The sequence below is a fragment of the Grus americana genome, chromosome 2 (assembly GCF_028858705.1).
Source record: "Grus americana isolate bGruAme1 chromosome 2, bGruAme1.mat, whole genome shotgun sequence".
NCBI lineage: Eukaryota > Metazoa > Chordata > Aves > Gruiformes > Gruidae > Grus > Grus americana.
The window spans coordinates 53,805,269-53,822,524 of NC_072853.1; the positions used below are offsets into that span (position 1 = coordinate 53,805,269).

Genomic DNA, 17,256 nt, shown 5'->3' on the forward strand with positions numbered 1-17,256 from the left:
TAAAAATATGTTGAATTTTGCTGTAAGGCACTGCTGCTGTCTCTTTGCAGGTTAACTTCACAAAAAAGATGTAAATCAGTGATTTCCAGTATAAGACAGGTGCATCTTGTTTTATTTACATACAGATGGCCAAAACTAAAAAGTGCAATCATTGCTGTCAGGCATCTCAATTGAAATGCATTTTGTGTTGCCACAGGAAAAGAATGTTTCAAGAATAGATTATGGGGGGGATGGACACGCACACACTGCCCCATCCCACCTCCGCCGATGTTTCTCTCCGTATTATTATTCCAGGACACGGTTTCTCTTAGAAGTATTGTATTAAAACAAATAAGGTTTCCTGAACTTTAAACGTTTACAGGGATACAGGGAGATCACTTAACAGTTACTGCCATTGGCAAAACAGACTTGACTTGTGGAAAATTAATTTAACTTATCGCCAATTAAAATAGATTTGAGCAGTGAGGAACAAAGACAAAACCAGGAAAGCAACACCTTCTGCCCCACCCTTTCAAGGCTCAGCTTTGCTCCAGACTCCTCCACCCTTCCCCAAGCGGCAGAGGGGGATGGGGAACAGGGGTGGTGGTCAGTCCATAACAGCTCCTCTCTACTGCTCCTTCCTCCTCACAGTTTCCCTGCTCTAGTGTGGGTCCCTCCATGGGCTGCAGTCCTTCATGAACTGCTCCAGTGTGAGCCCTCTCCATAGGCTGCAGTCCTTCAGGAAATACCCACCTGCTCTAGTATGGGCTCCTGCTATGTGGGTATCTGTTCCACTGTGGTCCTTCATGGGCTGCAGGGAAATATCTGCTTCACCATGGTCTCCCCGTGGGCTGCAGGGGAATTTCTGCTGTGGCACCTGGAGCACCTTTCCCCCTTCTTCTCTCACCTTGGTGTTCTCTCTGCTTCTCCCGCCCGCCCCCCTCACCGTGCATTTTTGCCCTTTCTTAACTATGTTTTCCGAGAGGCACAACCACCTTTGTTGCGGGGCTCAGCCATGTGCTGCAGCGGATGGGTTGGAGCCGGCTGGAACCGGCTGTGTCTGGCACTGGGCAGCCCAGCCCGCTCCTCACAGGGGCCGGCCTGCAGCCCTTGCTGCCAGCGCCTGGGCACATAAGCCCAATGCAGTGTATAAATGGATTACTTATGTATTTCAGTTCATGTTCCAAACTAACTTTTTTGTCTTTTTAACTTACAGGATGAATACAACAACCATACTGGAATTGATCTAGTTGGCAAAATAAGAGCCAAAATTAAGAGCCCTAATGAAGATGATACAGAGATCCCGCAGTTTCAGGAGAAAGTCAGTACAATTGAGTTTCCATTTGACAGAGGATCAGCTGAAATTGTAAGTGTAACTGAAATACACAGTTAGCTCCATGAGCAATGGATCTAATAAGATCTATTTTCCTACAGTTTCAAAGTTGGTCTTACACTTCGTCGTGGTTTGTGGAGGGTTAGCATGTATCATAGCCTTCCCTTACTGATAAGTAGATAAATCATTTCTTCTCTGGCTGCTGATTTTCAGAAAAGACATTCTTTAAACTGGTTATCCTTTCCAAGTGAGGGAAGCTTACAAGTACGTTCAACAGGTCAAGAGACTGGGACATACAGTGGGGACCCAGCATAAGTCTTTTCTCCGTTTGAATTTCACAAGTAAAATAACACTTCAACAATTTGTAGTTAAACCATTAATATTAGCAGTATTTTATGGTTTTATTTATAGAACTATCTGGCTGTAATATCGTAAGATCATTTAGTCTGACCTCTTCATATATACATAATTAAATTTTACCAGATTATCTTTACATTTTCTCAAGCTAGCTGGGCTTATATATACTTTGCAGAGAGGCATCCTATCCTCGTTTGAAGAATTAAAGATAAAACTGCTGCTGCTCTTTACACGTTATTTCAGTCATTAGTGCCCTTAACTGTTAAAAATGCCAGCTTGAATCTCTGGCTGTAGCATCATGCATGTCTATGAAAGTACTGCATGTTCTACTCATGTCATCACAGTCACTTTTTCTTCAACAAATAGGGATTTAATTTTTAAAACCTGTGAGTCCCATTTGTGACAGTTGTTACAAAGTATAATGTAAAAGACACAAGTTAAAACCTGTACATGCCCAAAACCAGAAACTGTTGGGGGAAAAAAAAAAAGCCTCAGCTGAGTGTAGAGTGACACACTTATTTTGGGTGGAATGGTCATAATATCTCTCTTAAAAGCCTACAGAGAATTTCAGTCAATAGGACTATTCACGTGGTTAAAAAAAAATAGAATCTATATAATACCCATTTTAAGTTGCTAAAGTACCGTATAAGAATTGTAGAGCAAAAGTATACCCCTGCTTCATTTGGTTCCTCTCGTTGTCATGTATTTTACTAGCCTGAAATCTATGGAAATCTCCAAACAGTTAGAAGGTGTACTGAAGGAGGATCAAACTTTTTAAAGAAATTTTCACAGCTACCTCTTCTAACGCATTCATTGGAAGCAGCTTCCCAGCAGACCAGCACCAGTGTGTGCCAGGTGGAGGCAGACACTACCGTAGCAACAAATACAAAATCTCCCAGTACATCTTCAAAATCACCACAATCAAACCCCAGTAGAATCACTAAAATCTACAGATCCTACATACAAACTTCTTCATAATATATTTTATTCAGTACATCAGCTACTTTTATGGAACTACATAGATGAAACTTATTGACACAGCATAAATAATTCTCTGTCAATAACAGTCAAGGACAGAAACATCCAGTTAACATGGGTAGACACTTTTCACTGATCAGTCTGTCTAACTCTGGTCTACTCTGATCCATAAGGAAAAGTGACAAAATATGTATGAAAAACAAGCCAGAAAAATAAAATGCATGGACTGAAGAGGTATCAGATGAAATTAATATACTAATTGATTTATGGTGCACTCTGTTTCCCTTGTTTCTCTTGTTCCCCAACGATGTTTCAGGAATAATAAATCGTTTGTGAACACATTTTTCTTGGGCAGGTGGGGTGGGGAAAAGTGCAAAAGTATAGGTTAAAGGTCAGCAATAACCGCTGGTCTTATAAAATAGTGCTTTTCTCCACAAATCTTGCATTTACACCTGTGGTAGAAATTTCAGTAGATGTTTAAAATTTCATACTGTTGAGGGGAATAATAACCCCATAGAGTGGACTGTGATAATTCAGATAAAATTACTGGATAATTTCTCAGAGTCTTCACGGATGCAGACATAACAGGGTTTTTTTATCTCCATGTACCAGTAACCTGTTGTTGAGCCATTGTTGAGCCTAAATACTCCAGTCTTGCTTCAGTGACTAAGCTGACAACCTATGTAACGTGGGCGGGGGGAAGTGAGGGGCAAGGCACATTTGGGGTATGGTGGGGTTTTTTGTTTGGTGTGTTTTGGTTTTTTGTAAGCAGATGCTTTTTCTTTCTATTTATATATTCCTGGTTTGTTGAGGGGATGAGGTTTGCATTCTTATGTTTTCTCATTACTGTGATCTGATGAGATCCTACTGCTTTTGAAACTAACTTGTGTTCCCTAGTCTTTTATCTGGACTAATTCCATTTCGGTGAATCCTGTTATTTCTTCCCCTCTTCAGGCAGTTTTCAGTTGTCTAGTTTATACTGAGTTCTCTGACTTCAGACAACACACAAAACTCATGTGGAAAGGATTTGTTAGTTGTGATGCAATGTACTTTTCATATGACTAGTAATGGGGAGGGGACACACTAATGTTTATTTAAATATCTTTAAATTGTTCCATCTTGTTTATAAATATCATCATGTGCAATTAGCATCAATGTAATGAAGCTGATAATCTGACATGTTTACCCTTACACTGAGGTTCAGGAATACTAAATTTGTTTAATGAAGGAAAATGTTTAGATTTTTATTAGTGTAAATTTTCTAAGGAAAAGATATTTCCACTACAGACTTCTCCTGATTAAACTTTTTTTTCTTATGTAGCTGCAATATTTTTGAAAGCCATGAAGACTATCTTTGAAGGTTATATATCTATCTCTTCTTTTAGGCTGCAACCACCTCTCTCTTGATTTGGCCAGTTGAGTAGCAATTTCTACATGTTAAAGGTGGAAACAGTATGAGTTTTATTATAAGCATTATTCATTTTATGCATGATACCTTTCCCAAAGTAACAGCACATTTAGATATTACCTATACTAATTTTATTTCTGTTTACCATTCTTTATGGTTTTATAATATTTCCTGTGTTTGTAAAGAAAGGCAAAGGATTTAGTTTGTCTTTTCCATAAGGAATTGATAAGAAATGGGATGTTCATGTTAGTTTTTGGATATGTATTGTTCATTCATTTGGGACCTGCTGTCTACTTCCATGGTAACAGCAGTAACTTTAACTCAGCACTGGGAATAGTTTGTTTTTCTTTCTCTGTGATTATGCATTGGGTCTTTCTTTTTAATGTTCCGTTTGCATTTGTTCACATGCTGAATGAAGCACGTCTGAGGAAATCTTGCTTATGGGACAGTGCAGATAGTAATTTTTTTTCTGAGCATATGTCTCTTAAAGAAAATATATAGCCAAAAATAATAAGACTCTTAAAACAGGTAAAATGTCAACCTTAATTCTTAAATAACAAAATAATTACTGCTAAATCTTTGTATTTTCCTTTTTTTGTATTAGGTATAAAAGGCATTTCCAAGCCAATACTTAAAATTGTTGTAAAATTGTATAGACATCATGTGTTAGGTAACTTTCTAAGATTCAGTAGCTGAAGAATGTTTATTTTATTTTGTGTATTATCTCAACTGTGAACATAAACTTATGTGTGTGTGCGTTTGTTTGTTTTATTAGAATCTAGTGCTGGCTGAAAACAGTCCTGGAAGAGATAGCACTGAATATGTTCTTGTATTTGAGCCAGATCTGCCAGCTTTGAAAAAACCTTTGGAACCATACCGTCTGTCATTTATGTTTTACAATGGTATGTTTCAGTAACTCTAAAATGCTTGCTTTTTCTTACAACCAGGTTTATTAGGTTTATAATACTTATTCAGAACTGTGTAATAGCTTAATAGATTTTTGCTGATGTTTAAACCAACTAAGTTTGTTACTGCATTTTCTTCTAAAAATATATATATATTTATTTCTGTAGATTTCAAGAAGCAGCAACAGATGGCAACACTTACAAGGGAGAGAGACCAATTATCTCAGTCCATAAGTGTTTACAGAAATTGGTTTGATACTACTAATCAGCTTGTAACTGAAATGAAATGTAAGTTCAATCAAATATGTAAATAAATTTCCTGTCAATTTAACTTTTTTTTTCCTTTAATAACTTCGAGAATATAGAGAGGGAGAGAAAAATCAGTATTGAAATCATGAGATACAGTAATTAGAAGGGAGTGGAAGGGAGTATATCTTTGCATTAGCAGGGAAGCATCTATTTATTTGGATGGACCTACCTATAAAGGGTCTTGATTTGAGGTAGAATGTCTTATGTCAGAACTGTCAAAAGGAGGAGTAAAACATTGAGGCTGGTGGTCTGATTCTTTTTTTCCACGACTGCCTTGCACTCCCATCTTTGCAATGGGTATATGAATGCTCATCCATCTCATCCGTTCAACAGTTGCCTAAAAACTATTTTAGGGAATAAACTATAGATAATCCTCTTTCAAAAAGTTAGTCTTACATTTTCAAAATGTTACTTTTTCCCCCCTACATTTGACCCTGTGTACCTTATTCAAAAGTCTTGTGTAGCTATTCATTGTTTATCTCTACATTTGTCAGCAAACGTAATCCTTTATAAAGTCTGTTAAACAGCAAAGCAATGTGAGGGCAGTTGTTTAAGGGAATGGAAGAAATGAAGGAAACGTTTTCTTTGCATTATTTTTTGTTTGAATCATCCTGTCTGTTGATCAGAAGGTTTGCTTTAATATATGCATTTTAAATTTTCATTTTAAGTAATCACTAAATGTGAATAAAGCATGCTGGAATTACAAGATGCTTTATATTTCCAAATATAAACCTGTTTGAATAGAGAGAGTGGGAAGCAATTTGCCTGTTTACTCATGTGTTTTCAAAATTGCTTCAGTTCATACATGAGAGTTGAGGAGACAGTGTCGAGAAAGTGGTGTCCCATATAAGAGACAAAAGAGAGTAGTGCCAGCTGCCACTCTTCCCTTCCCTCTTGCCGTTTTGCCTGTTGGAAAACCATTTGCAAAGATTATTGAGGATGAAAAGAAGGAGCTTACATTCTCAAACTGATCCAAGGACTAGCTCCACTGCTTCCTGAAGCTGAAGGATATGGCAGCTGCTGAAATTGCTTAGAAGCTGGACAGATCACAAGATCTTTCTGGACAAATCCTGGTATTCTGTGCTGAAATTGAGAAGTAGATACCATCAGCTGTGGGTGGCATGATTCTGAAAAGTTGTAAAAAATTCTGTAAGAAATGTTCAGTTGCTTTCTAATATTTTCCTTACTCTTTGATTTTCTTGGTTTCAGGTCAAGTTAAAGAAGCTGAAACAAGAGAAACTCAACTGAAGAATGAACTGAAAAAACACCAAATAGAATTACCACAGACAAACACAGTACGGCTTGTTTCTTACTGAACTCCATAACATCTTAAAAATAAATCTAATCTTAATGTGAAATTTATATCTTTATATATCATTATTGAATCTCACTGGTATATACAGAAGAACCTGTTACTGAAATACTGAAAATTTAAACCATAAGGACAATTTGTGGATCAACACTAAATTTAAGATTTTTTTTTTTTTCTGTTCTGCTAGTGTAACTATCTCTTAAAGGAACTGCTAGAAAACTAAGACAAATTTCTCCTTTATATCCTGACATTGCTTTCGCCTTTCTGCTAAGGTTACCACTTGTGTTACTGGTACTGCTAGTTTTAATAATGGGTTTTTGCAGGCTGATCAATATACGCTGGATGTATTCTGGCATTAGTAGACCAAAAGAAAACACTTGAGAGAATTAGTGAATTTCATATGTTATTGCCAAAACTGATGTAAAAGTCAATTTGAAAGATTCAGGACAATGTACCCCATTGCTAATTTCCCATAGAGATCCAGTTATATTTTAAAGAAACTTTTCAAACTACTAACATTTTGGGGGAAAAAAGTAAATTACCAGTTATCTTTATATCAAATAAAAACGAGTGTTCCAGTCATTAATCACAAATCAGTAAAACTAAATTATAGACATTCTGCAGTCATGATACCCAGGTTTCCCCTGCTGGCTAAATTTTTCAGGCCTGGACATAGTCCCCTTCTAAAATGGTTTCTTTTTGTAGATTTCTGATTGCCTTTTCCTACTGATTTACACTTTCTTCACCTTTGGCTTTGATCAAGCTGTGGTAGCTCTTCACAAAAAGCTCCTTGAAAGTCTCTTTAAAAAAAAAAAGTACTAATAAAAAAGTTCATGGTCACAATTGCAGTGTGCCTCCTTTTACTCTCCTCTGAGATTATATGCAGTGGTCCCCTATATATTAAGAGTCTATTTCAGATTATTGAATATTTTTTTTAGGAACTTGATTGACAACAAGTAAAGTAACTACTTCTGCAGCTCGGCCCAATGATACATGCTTGCTAACTTTAAAATTTAATTCTCAGCTTCAGTATGTGGATTCTCTTACAAAACAAAAGATGTTGGATCAAGAAGGAGTACTGAAACAGCCACGGCGAACTTGTACGCTCCCAAACTATCCAAAAGGCAACCAGGATATTTTAGGCAAGGTAAGGTTTTTTTTTTTCTTAGAGAGCCTTCAAATGAGTTTTGTTGATTCCAGGAAGTGGTAGTGATGAAAAATTAGCCAACCAAATACACAAGTAATTTTTGAGGAGTATTAAGAAGATAGCATTCTCAACTCATCAGATGACCAGCTCTTCTAACAGAGCCATTAATAAGGGAATTAAACGTCTGATGTTGCAGGATGACTGTGATTAGGGGAGGTGGTCTTGCCTTCTGTTTTGACTGTTCTAACTTCTTTGGTACAGATTGCACATTTAGCACAAATTGAGGATAACGAAGCAGCAAAAGTTATCTCTTGGCATTTGGCAAGCGATATGGACTGTGTAGTCACACTGACTACTGAAGCTGCTCGTTCTATTTTCGATGAAACTCAAGGTCGACAGCAAGTATTACCCCTTGATTCTATTTACAAGAAGACACTCCCTGATTGGAACAGGTAGAGAATAAACAATGAAACTTCTGCATTTGTATTACATACTTCTTCAACTTTCTTTTTTTGTCTAATTTCTTTTTTAAACTTAACTTCTATTAAAGATTTGAAGTATAAAATTTCTGGCTTCATAATTACAGCAACTGTAATGTCATTTCAAATGTCAGCTGAAATCCTAGCCTTGTATCTTTAACTGTGTGTTGTTCTTTATGTAATAGGATTTTTGTCTTAAAAAGAGAAGACAATCTGTCTTTTTTCTTTATTTCTATGTGTTTTCTAGAGCAGGAACTTGTTTTAAATAATTCTATTGCTTCACATCAAATTCTAACATTTTTAAAAATCCAGTTCCAGAGTACCTTCCCTAAAATCTTCTGTAGTAATAGAAATTCATTCTGCAGTTCTGGTTTCCTGGAAGATAAAAGAGAATATAATAATTCTGTGTCTGAAAATGATTTGCTTATGAAGATGACTGCTAATATCATAAAGAATGCCTTTTAGAAAGGATCTGATGTGCAGATGTATTTATAAGGTCCAAAATCTCAGGTTTTATAAAATAGTGTATTAAAACTTGTCTGTAAAATTAGTCATATGAATTTGTTGGATATATGTTTCATTACAAGTTAGTGTTTCACCAAAGCATCTTTAATATAACTGGCATTTCAGATAATGTTGGGATCATTTAGCACCTAGTGTGGAAGTGTTCAGATGCAATCAATTCAGTTTGAGATTTCTGACCAGATTGTCAGAAGCAATAATGAAATAAGGACAAATTACTTTTTTCTCTTCTTTTCTTCTCCCTCACTCTTCCCTTTCTTTAACTAGGCCTTTACCTCACTTAAGAAATGGAAAAATCTTCTTCAGACCTATTGGAAATCCTGTATTTGCCAGAGATTTGTTAACATTTCCAGATAATGTAGAGCATTGTCAAACAGGTAAATTATATTAAAGAAATTGTTGATAACTTCTTTCTTTTTAACAAATAAAATACAGAAACATCACAAATCATAACCCAGTTGGTAATCTTCACTGAGACACTTGTAAATACCAGTGTACATTCCTCGTGAGGCCTGCTGGTAAAAAGAGGATGAAATTAGTGTTAAGTACTTGCAAGCAACAGTTGTGAAAATTTCAGCAATGACCACTCTCTTCTGCTTGTTGTCCTATTTTTGTTTTCTCTACTATATAAACTAGAGGTTTTTTCTTTTTTAAATTATTGCAGCATTTTCTTATTCTCAAGCTCACGTAAGCAGAAACTGACAATCATGATATTAGTTTTATATTTTCATATTGCAAAAGTTACTGCCCTTTTTTTAGGCTGCTTTACCAGTCCTTTTCCTCTCAAAAATGTGTAATGCATGGATTTATGTATACTTAGACTGAACTGTACATGACTATATATGTTATACTTAAATAGTTACAGTAAGAATAAGCTTTCAGGTTTTATGTAGATTTCAGTGTAGGGAACCATCATGCTCTTGCTTACTCTAACAATGTAGCAGAGCCTACCTTTTCCTACACTCCTTTTCTTAATTTAAGTAGACCTACTCCTTTATATTGAGAGTTGGAATCTGTAATTAGTTCTATAAGTTTTTCCATTTTACTTCAGATCTTCCCAGTACTGAAATGCTCCTCTCTACTGTTAATAAAAAATAATTTTTAGTCCAGTTTATTTTCAGAAAGTTAGATATTGTCAGAAACTTGAACCTATAAATTCTTCTTTGTGTTCCTCATTAGCAGATACACTATTACTTCTACTGGGGAATTTAAAAACCACATTGCTTGGTTCTCATGCAAGGCTACATCAAGTTAGACTTTGTACAGAACACTTTTATTAGCAGAAGAAAGGTCTTAAAATCAATTGGAACATCAGAGAGAGCCTAGGAATGTTGTTGTTTTTTCTTTGATAACCCATTGAATATCAAGAAACCTATTAAGAAAACAAGAACACCATTCAAGGAGGACTTAAAAAATTATCATTTATGTAATTTCCTAAAACTTGTGATTTTATTATGTGTGTCTTCATAAATTTAAGATATCAAGAGAGTACTTTGGAAAATACAGTCAATTATGCCATAAAGCAATCAAACATACTAAATTTTTTTCTTTATTAATTCTTTGATGAAAACAGAAGATTGCATATTTATCTCAATCTCAGAATAAAATTTCATTGAAAAAAGATCACGTACATGCTATTTCCCTTGCACTTATCTGAAAAGCTGTGATAATGATGCCTCAGATTGATTTCTCAAAGCTAAAAAAAAAGAAATTTCACGGTTCAAAAAATTACTTTTTTTTTTTCAGTGTTTGGTATGCTCTTGGGTGACACTATCATTATAGATAACTTGGATGCTGCCAACCATTACAGAAAAGAGGTATGTTTCCATTATTGATATTTTTTAAAACAAATATATTGCATAGCTACATGTTTAATACATTACAAACTTAGAATAATTACTAAGTTTAATGCTACATTAGCTGTAAGTGTGCTTACTGTCTGTAGGTCTTGATGCACTTAAAACTGAATGAAATCTTTATTATTGGCACTGACAAAATTACCTCCATTCAACAAATTCCATTATGAGAATGTTGCCATGAAGTGTGGGACTATGTTTTTAAAGATAAATATTTTAATTTTGCTGTTAGTCTCAAATGCAGATTGTTCGGTACTTGCCTAGTCCCTGTATGTATAATAAAACACAGGAGTCTGAGGCACGTAATGAAATTTCAGATTCGCTAAAATCTTGATGTAAAACTTACTAGACCTTTTCCTGACCCATTTTATTTTGGTTTAATGGGACACATTTTAGCAGGCAAGAGTCTCAGAGGGAAGTCCTGACACTGGGCACTTTCTGTTTCAGCTTATGAGTTTGCTAGAACTGAAATAATAATTCAGCATAAGAATGTAGAACTGTACAGATTAAACATTAAGCTCTTGGGAATGGATATTCTTAAATTTTTTTCCTCTCCAGAAGTATAGGAAATTGTACTGCAGGGTTGTTTTTAAGAGAACAAGTTAACAAGGAACCTCTGGTGGTGTCTAAAATTGGTTGCCTGCTTCATTCTTTCCCAGTCAGTGCAACATGGATTTCCTGCTCTGGGCCTGACCAGCTGTTTTACTCTGGGATTCCGTTCCCTTTTTATTGGCTACTGCTAGCTGGTAACCTGGGAACAAGGAATGTCGAATGTTTCCAAAGAGCATCTCAGAAATATGGATATAGTCGTAGTAAAAAAACCAGATGATTGACATTAGTTTTCATCATGTGTTATAACCATCTCAGTGTCCATCAAGTGAACAAAGTGCTACCATTTTTCAACTGTGTGTTTCTTTCAGCAAAAGTATATATTTTTTTTTTTTTTTTACTGCAAAATCAAACAGGAGAAACAGGAGAGTCTGATCTTGGTTGTTAATCAGTGTCAAGAGACTGACCATCTGTGTCTGTTCAGGAAAAGGAGTTTGTATATGTTGGTCATTTCTCAAAATGAGGTCTGGGTCATTTCACTTGGTTAGTCTGTCACCCCATTTGTTTGTCACCCACCACAGGTAAATTTCATCAACTGAAGTTTTATTGAATGTATTATAAGAAATAAATCCCTTGGAATTTAGATGCTTTAAATCTTGTGCATTAAAAAAAAAAAAAACAAAGGAAAGAAGAAGCCTTCTTCATCAAATAACTGAATAAGTGCTCACATTTTTTATCGACACTAATGTTTATTGCCATTACTTCGTAGTATATGTTGATAATTAGCTTTTCCCCAGTATAGATGTAAATTCTGCCTCCAGAGTTCTGTTAAAATCTTAGGACACAAAAATACCCCCAAAATCCAGTCTTCATAATTATCGACAGTACTGTTTAATATATGCATTCTATTACTTGAACACAAAAGTCATGAAATACAATTTCACAAAATACGTTCTTATTGGAGAACAGGCTGCATTGTGGTTGAAAGATACAAAGTTTCACAACAGCATTGCTGAAAATTTATACTTTCCATGGAGTTACTAATTTAGTATCACTTTTTTATACCTGTGTAGGTTGTAAAAATTACACATTGCCCTACTTTGCTGACTAGGGAAGGAGACAGGATTCGCAGCAATGGAAAATTTGGAGGCCTTCAGAATAAAGCTCCTCCAATGGACAAACTCAGAGGAATGGTATTTGGAGCACCCATGCCAAAACTTTACTCTACTTTATCTGGACAGATAGGTGGGTTAATGAAGTAATGAAAATACAAGCCTTCAAAAATTATATTGCTGCTTTGTTATTCTCTTATGTAATATGAAAAGGAAAACCAGCATGAAGTTATTTTAAGAAATATGACCTGTACAATGTCCTCTTTATGAATTTCCCTTTTCTTAAAAGCTTATAGCTATTAGATTTCCTAAAAGAAAAAAATAATAATAATGAGATATACCCCCTTTTTCTTAGTCTTATTAAAGAAAGAGTATAAGCAGTGATAATCACTCAAACAGCAAGCATGAGATGCTTGAGTGGATCAAATTCCAGCATCCTTGAAAAACAAGTTTCAGGTCTTTCTTCTCCAGAATCACCATCAATTTAGAATTTCTTACTGTGCAAGTAAGCTCTATGAAGCAGTGGTAGAAAAATTCCTTTTCTTATCAGTCATGCACAACATCTTCTACATTATTTCCCTAACAAGATTATACCTTGTTTATTTCCTGTGGGATAACTCACATTTCATTATGTGCTTGGATTCTTCCTTTCAGAATAAGGGTTATAAATGAAGTTAAAAGATGGCAGCTTCTATATGTAACGGCTGACCTGATTGAAAAGTCTTACTCACAAATAAGGTTGTTCGTTCTTATGAAAATTAAGTATTGAAGGACATGAAGTTTTTCCATGACAGTATTCCTAGAAATGTGAATGGAGAGGGGTGGGGGGGAGAACGAGAGAAAGAGGGAAAACACATGTACCTATTGGAGTAGCCTTATATATGAGCAAACTACTTAACATTGGCCAGTTGAGGGAGAAAAAAAGACTAAAAAGATGTTTCCTAGGCATTTCAGTAAAAATATATTACATGTAGGAAAAATGTAGTAAGTGTTTCAGCTACAGACTGAAATATGCTGGTTTTAGCACACTTTATATTTCTCTATCAACACATTTTCAATTGTTGAAGTCAATTATTACCCAATGTGAATTAAATTGGAATAGTCTATAATTTAGTACAGGAACAACCATGGTAGAAGGACACATTTTAATTTCACTTGCATAGTTACTAGACATTTAAAAGAAAGTAATAGTGAAATTCCATGTAAAGGACAGCACCTCATTACACAAGACTTGTTCTGAACTGAATTTCAGCCTTAACATTAGTTGTGACTTGCTCCTCTTCTATGTTTGTAGCATAAAAGTTATTTAAACTGTGATTACACTGACAAGGTACTTCTAAAATAGACTGTAGTAAGAATTTACAGTGCCTTTTGTCAGTCAGCAGTAACTATCTACGTGAACACTTTAGCCCTGTGGCAAATGTAAGGTAATTTAGTGTTCAGTTAAGGTTTGTGCAAGCTACCTCATATTCACCACAAAGTAAAATGAATGAGCCTAGGCTGACATGCTTGAACCCTTTCTTTATTACTTGACATACTGATTCAATGCCTGGACAAAGAAAAAACCTTTGTCTCCTATGTTAAAAGAGGAACAAAATTTGTCAGCAAAATATACCCTTTTTTACTTGAGTCTGCTGCTGTCTCCTTGTTTAAATTTCTATAGGTGGGACAAATTGAAACTCAGTAAATGTTCTCTTGTTCCACAAGGTGGACTAGAATTCAAGTCAGTAATACAAGCTTCAGCTTTGTAGCACTAAAAGCAAAACATACTACAAGCATGCTTAATAGCATCAAAGGTAGAGAATTTAGTTTGGAGCACACAAGTGACAAGATGTCTTAAAGAAATAGCTGTTTGCCACATCATTTTCAGAGTTCACTGGTACTTTACTGTGATCTAAGATACAGGCTGAAAAAGAAAAGAGAAATCAAAATATTGGATGTGATTTTTTTTTTTCAGTCTGTCTTTACAGTCATTTTAAGAACAGCTATTGGTCCACTATAAGTTTGGGTGGGTTTTTTTAAGTAGTGGTTTTGAAAGATGTTTTCCTGTAAATCTTATACATTGTCTGGTTGTATTTGGTAGCTTTCTAAATCAAAATGACTGCTTATTTACTGTTTTATGGTTTTTTGTTTTATTCTTCAATTAGATCTTCTTCAGCAATACCGTGCAGCTGTGGTGAAACTTGATAATGTGAATAAGGACCTCGATTTACATTTGCAGTCACTTAACACTCCAGAAATGCAAAAGAAAAAACAGGAGCTTGCTGAACAAGAGAAGAGCCTGAAGCTAATAGAACAGAAATTGGGTAGGTTAATGTATTATATTTTGGTGTCCTAAAGGACAAATTGTTAACTGCATCCAGATGTATTCTACTCTTACAAACTAACAAGTTCAAACTATGAAAGAAGATTGTTAAAATTAAGGGCTTAGAGATGTATCATTTTAGGAAAAGAATAGAAAAAACATATGTAGTATGATGCTGTGGATATTGCCTAGACCAGCACTGCCCTGAAATGTGTTCATATAATAAAAATGTGGCCAGTTAGTGTCATGTGAACATGAAACTATGATCTCACTAATATGAGATTATATAACTGTTAGTCTGGCTGGCCCAGTGGTAGAGAACATTGACATTCTTTTTGAAATGATTGCGTAGTAAAGAGCTGAATTGCTTTTGCTAAGGAAACACAATCAAAACATTAGGCTATAAAAAGAAACACACCTAATTCTGCAAGGATAGGATTTCTTAGAAATGTTTTTTATGTCAATATCAAATAATTTATGATATTGCAAAATACGTTTAAAAAACCAACATTTACTCTGTGACAACTATAAACAAAGCAAATGTTTTTACCTGTCATCTTTTGAACTCTGTTTCAGACATAAGGTAACTATAAAATTTATGGCATGTCTAAAGCCTTACTTCAAAGGTTTAACACTACAATTACAGGGCCCATTTATAACCAATAGGATTAATATTTATTTTAAACTTGTTCTTACTTGCAACTTTTTCATAGGTATGACTCCATCAGATAAAGTCACTGAACCATTACTTCAGCCTGTAATGTTAGATATGTCTGACACCCCCATCCCTCCCAAAAGAATGCGAAGAGAAACAGTACAGAAATTGTATAGGTAAGTCTATTCTGTATCTAGTCATTTGTTTTCCCATATCCTGAATTCAAAGCAAAACCTAGTTTGTTCTTTTTTTGGATGGGAGATTTGTTTTTAATTTGGATTTGTATACAGTAACCAACAATGAGTAGAGTTTGCATAAGGCTGATTTTTTCAGGGCAATTTTTATTGCCTTTAAAGTTTCTGCTGTTATTTTAGCTCGATATAAAGATTTGCTTACTAATTCTAATTCTATTTCTTTTTATGAACTGCTTGATCAGCATCTTTGTGCATTCATGTTCCCCATGGTATATTCAAATCTGTTACATCCCAGAAATATCTGAGATGGCTTGGTTTGTAAACTCTTTTGAAGTTCAATGTCAAATACTGGGCAGATGAACAGAGAAAGAATTATTCTTACAGAATGGGGAAAGAATCATTCTTACATAACTTTTTCTAAGTAACTGAGGTGAGCTGGTGGTAAAGTATTTAACACCATTATCTCTTTACTTGTGTATCTACTTCTACATTGCCTCTGTGACTAATGAGCTTTTGTACACACAAAAAAAAATCAGGGAAATCTGTAAGTTTGTGTCTTTAAAATGTCATGGAAGTGACTTTTCCATTTCTCATGTCTCTCCTCATGACTGCATCATTGTCTTTGCTGAACCATGGTCATATTTTTGAGATTATTTAAATCTTACTCATCTGTGTTCTGTAAATCTCAGAATGAGTTTTCACTATATTATTATGTCTATTATTTATGTTTGTTATTATTTTATTTTTTATCCACATGTAGAACTTAAGTGGTTATGTATTTAAACTGTCTAATATTAGCCTGATGCTATTCCTCATTTTAACAAAATAATTACAAGAATAAGAAGCGGAGCACAAATACGGAGTTTATACTAGTGGGAGTTCTGTGCTTTTGCATCAATTACATAAAATGTATATATAAATGAGATATATTTTTCATATATATACACATACAACAAAGGTCTTGGTTTATAAGCTATTGTGCTGTGTTTTTGTTTAGCTCGGAAGAATGGATCTCCTCTCCCACAAAGAAGCAGCAGCAACAGCAACTGCTGCAAGTATCCCCTTCAGAACTTAATGGAACTCCACGAAAGAGAAAGGCATAGACTGATGAGACTTGCTGGAAATAGCTATGTATTGAAAAGGTGAATACATTCAGTTAAAGGAAATATTCATGGTGTATTACCCATTGCTAAGATTTTTATACTGATAGAAGATATAAATGTATTTCATTTAGTAGTAATGAAAATTTAAGTATTTAACATTGATAGCCTAATTTTTGTATAGTTAATTTTCATTTCTAAAAGCTTTCAGAGTTTTTATGTTCATGTGTGAAAAAAGTTTAAAATATATCCTTTTTTATTTATGAAAAAAAAATCAATCTTTTCAATAAAACTGCTTCAATACAAAACACTGCCAGTATAATCATTTGTAATAATTAAGTCAATAGATTGTGCCATGAAATGAGATTTTAATTGAAAGAGCATCCCAGGCTGTCTGGGGAAGAAAACTTTCTGGACTGTTCTTTTTTGGTGGATGATGTGTCAAGGTAATATCAATGGAAAAGAGTGGGTTTGAACAGCAATATACCGAGATCGAACCACAGCCGTTTGTGGAGTCTTTAGACAGTTAACAACAAGCCCATATCTAAGGCTACGTCCAAGGTGTTGTCATGGGAATTCTTATCTCCTTCAGGCAGTGCCAATGGAAAAAAAGTAGCAACTTGTGAGTGTGAAAAGTGTAGCAGCTTTACTAGGCAGCTATTTTATGGATTGGGAGAGTGGTGAGGAGGGATACTTCATGGGTGCAAATGAGATACAATATAGTATCAATGCTAACCACTTTTCAACATCTGTGTT

At 34.9% G+C, this 17,256-nt stretch overlaps 1 protein-coding gene across 5 annotated transcripts in view; it reads left to right on the forward strand.

Moving 5' to 3' along the window:
• Positions 1-16,890, forward strand: part of SMCHD1 (structural maintenance of chromosomes flexible hinge domain containing 1) — an 84,222-nt gene extending 67,332 nt beyond the window's left edge. Inside the window, exons 37-48 of one of the 5 annotated variants that reach the window (XM_054815611.1) lie at positions 1,196-1,345; positions 4,831-4,957; positions 5,129-5,248; positions 6,479-6,564; positions 7,606-7,728; positions 7,990-8,180; positions 8,997-9,106; positions 10,476-10,546; positions 12,208-12,379; positions 14,394-14,552; positions 15,265-15,382; positions 16,398-16,889. In XM_054815611.1, coding sequence (XP_054671586.1) covers positions 1,196-1,345; positions 4,831-4,957; positions 5,129-5,248; positions 6,479-6,564; positions 7,606-7,728; positions 7,990-8,180; positions 8,997-9,106; positions 10,476-10,546; positions 12,208-12,379; positions 14,394-14,552; positions 15,265-15,382; positions 16,398-16,503 — 1,533 coding nt within the window. In that variant the 3' untranslated portion in view covers positions 16,504-16,889. Of the gene's footprint in view, positions 1-1,195; positions 1,346-4,830; positions 4,958-5,128; positions 5,249-6,478; positions 6,565-7,605; positions 7,729-7,989; positions 8,181-8,996; positions 9,107-10,475; positions 10,547-11,550; positions 12,184-12,207; positions 12,380-14,393; positions 14,553-15,264; positions 15,383-16,397 lie in introns of those variants that run through there. The other 4 variants (XM_054815612.1, XM_054815614.1, XM_054815616.1 and 1 more) reach the window with 4 other exon arrangements.
• The last annotated feature ends 366 nt before the right edge of the window (positions 16,891-17,256 follow it).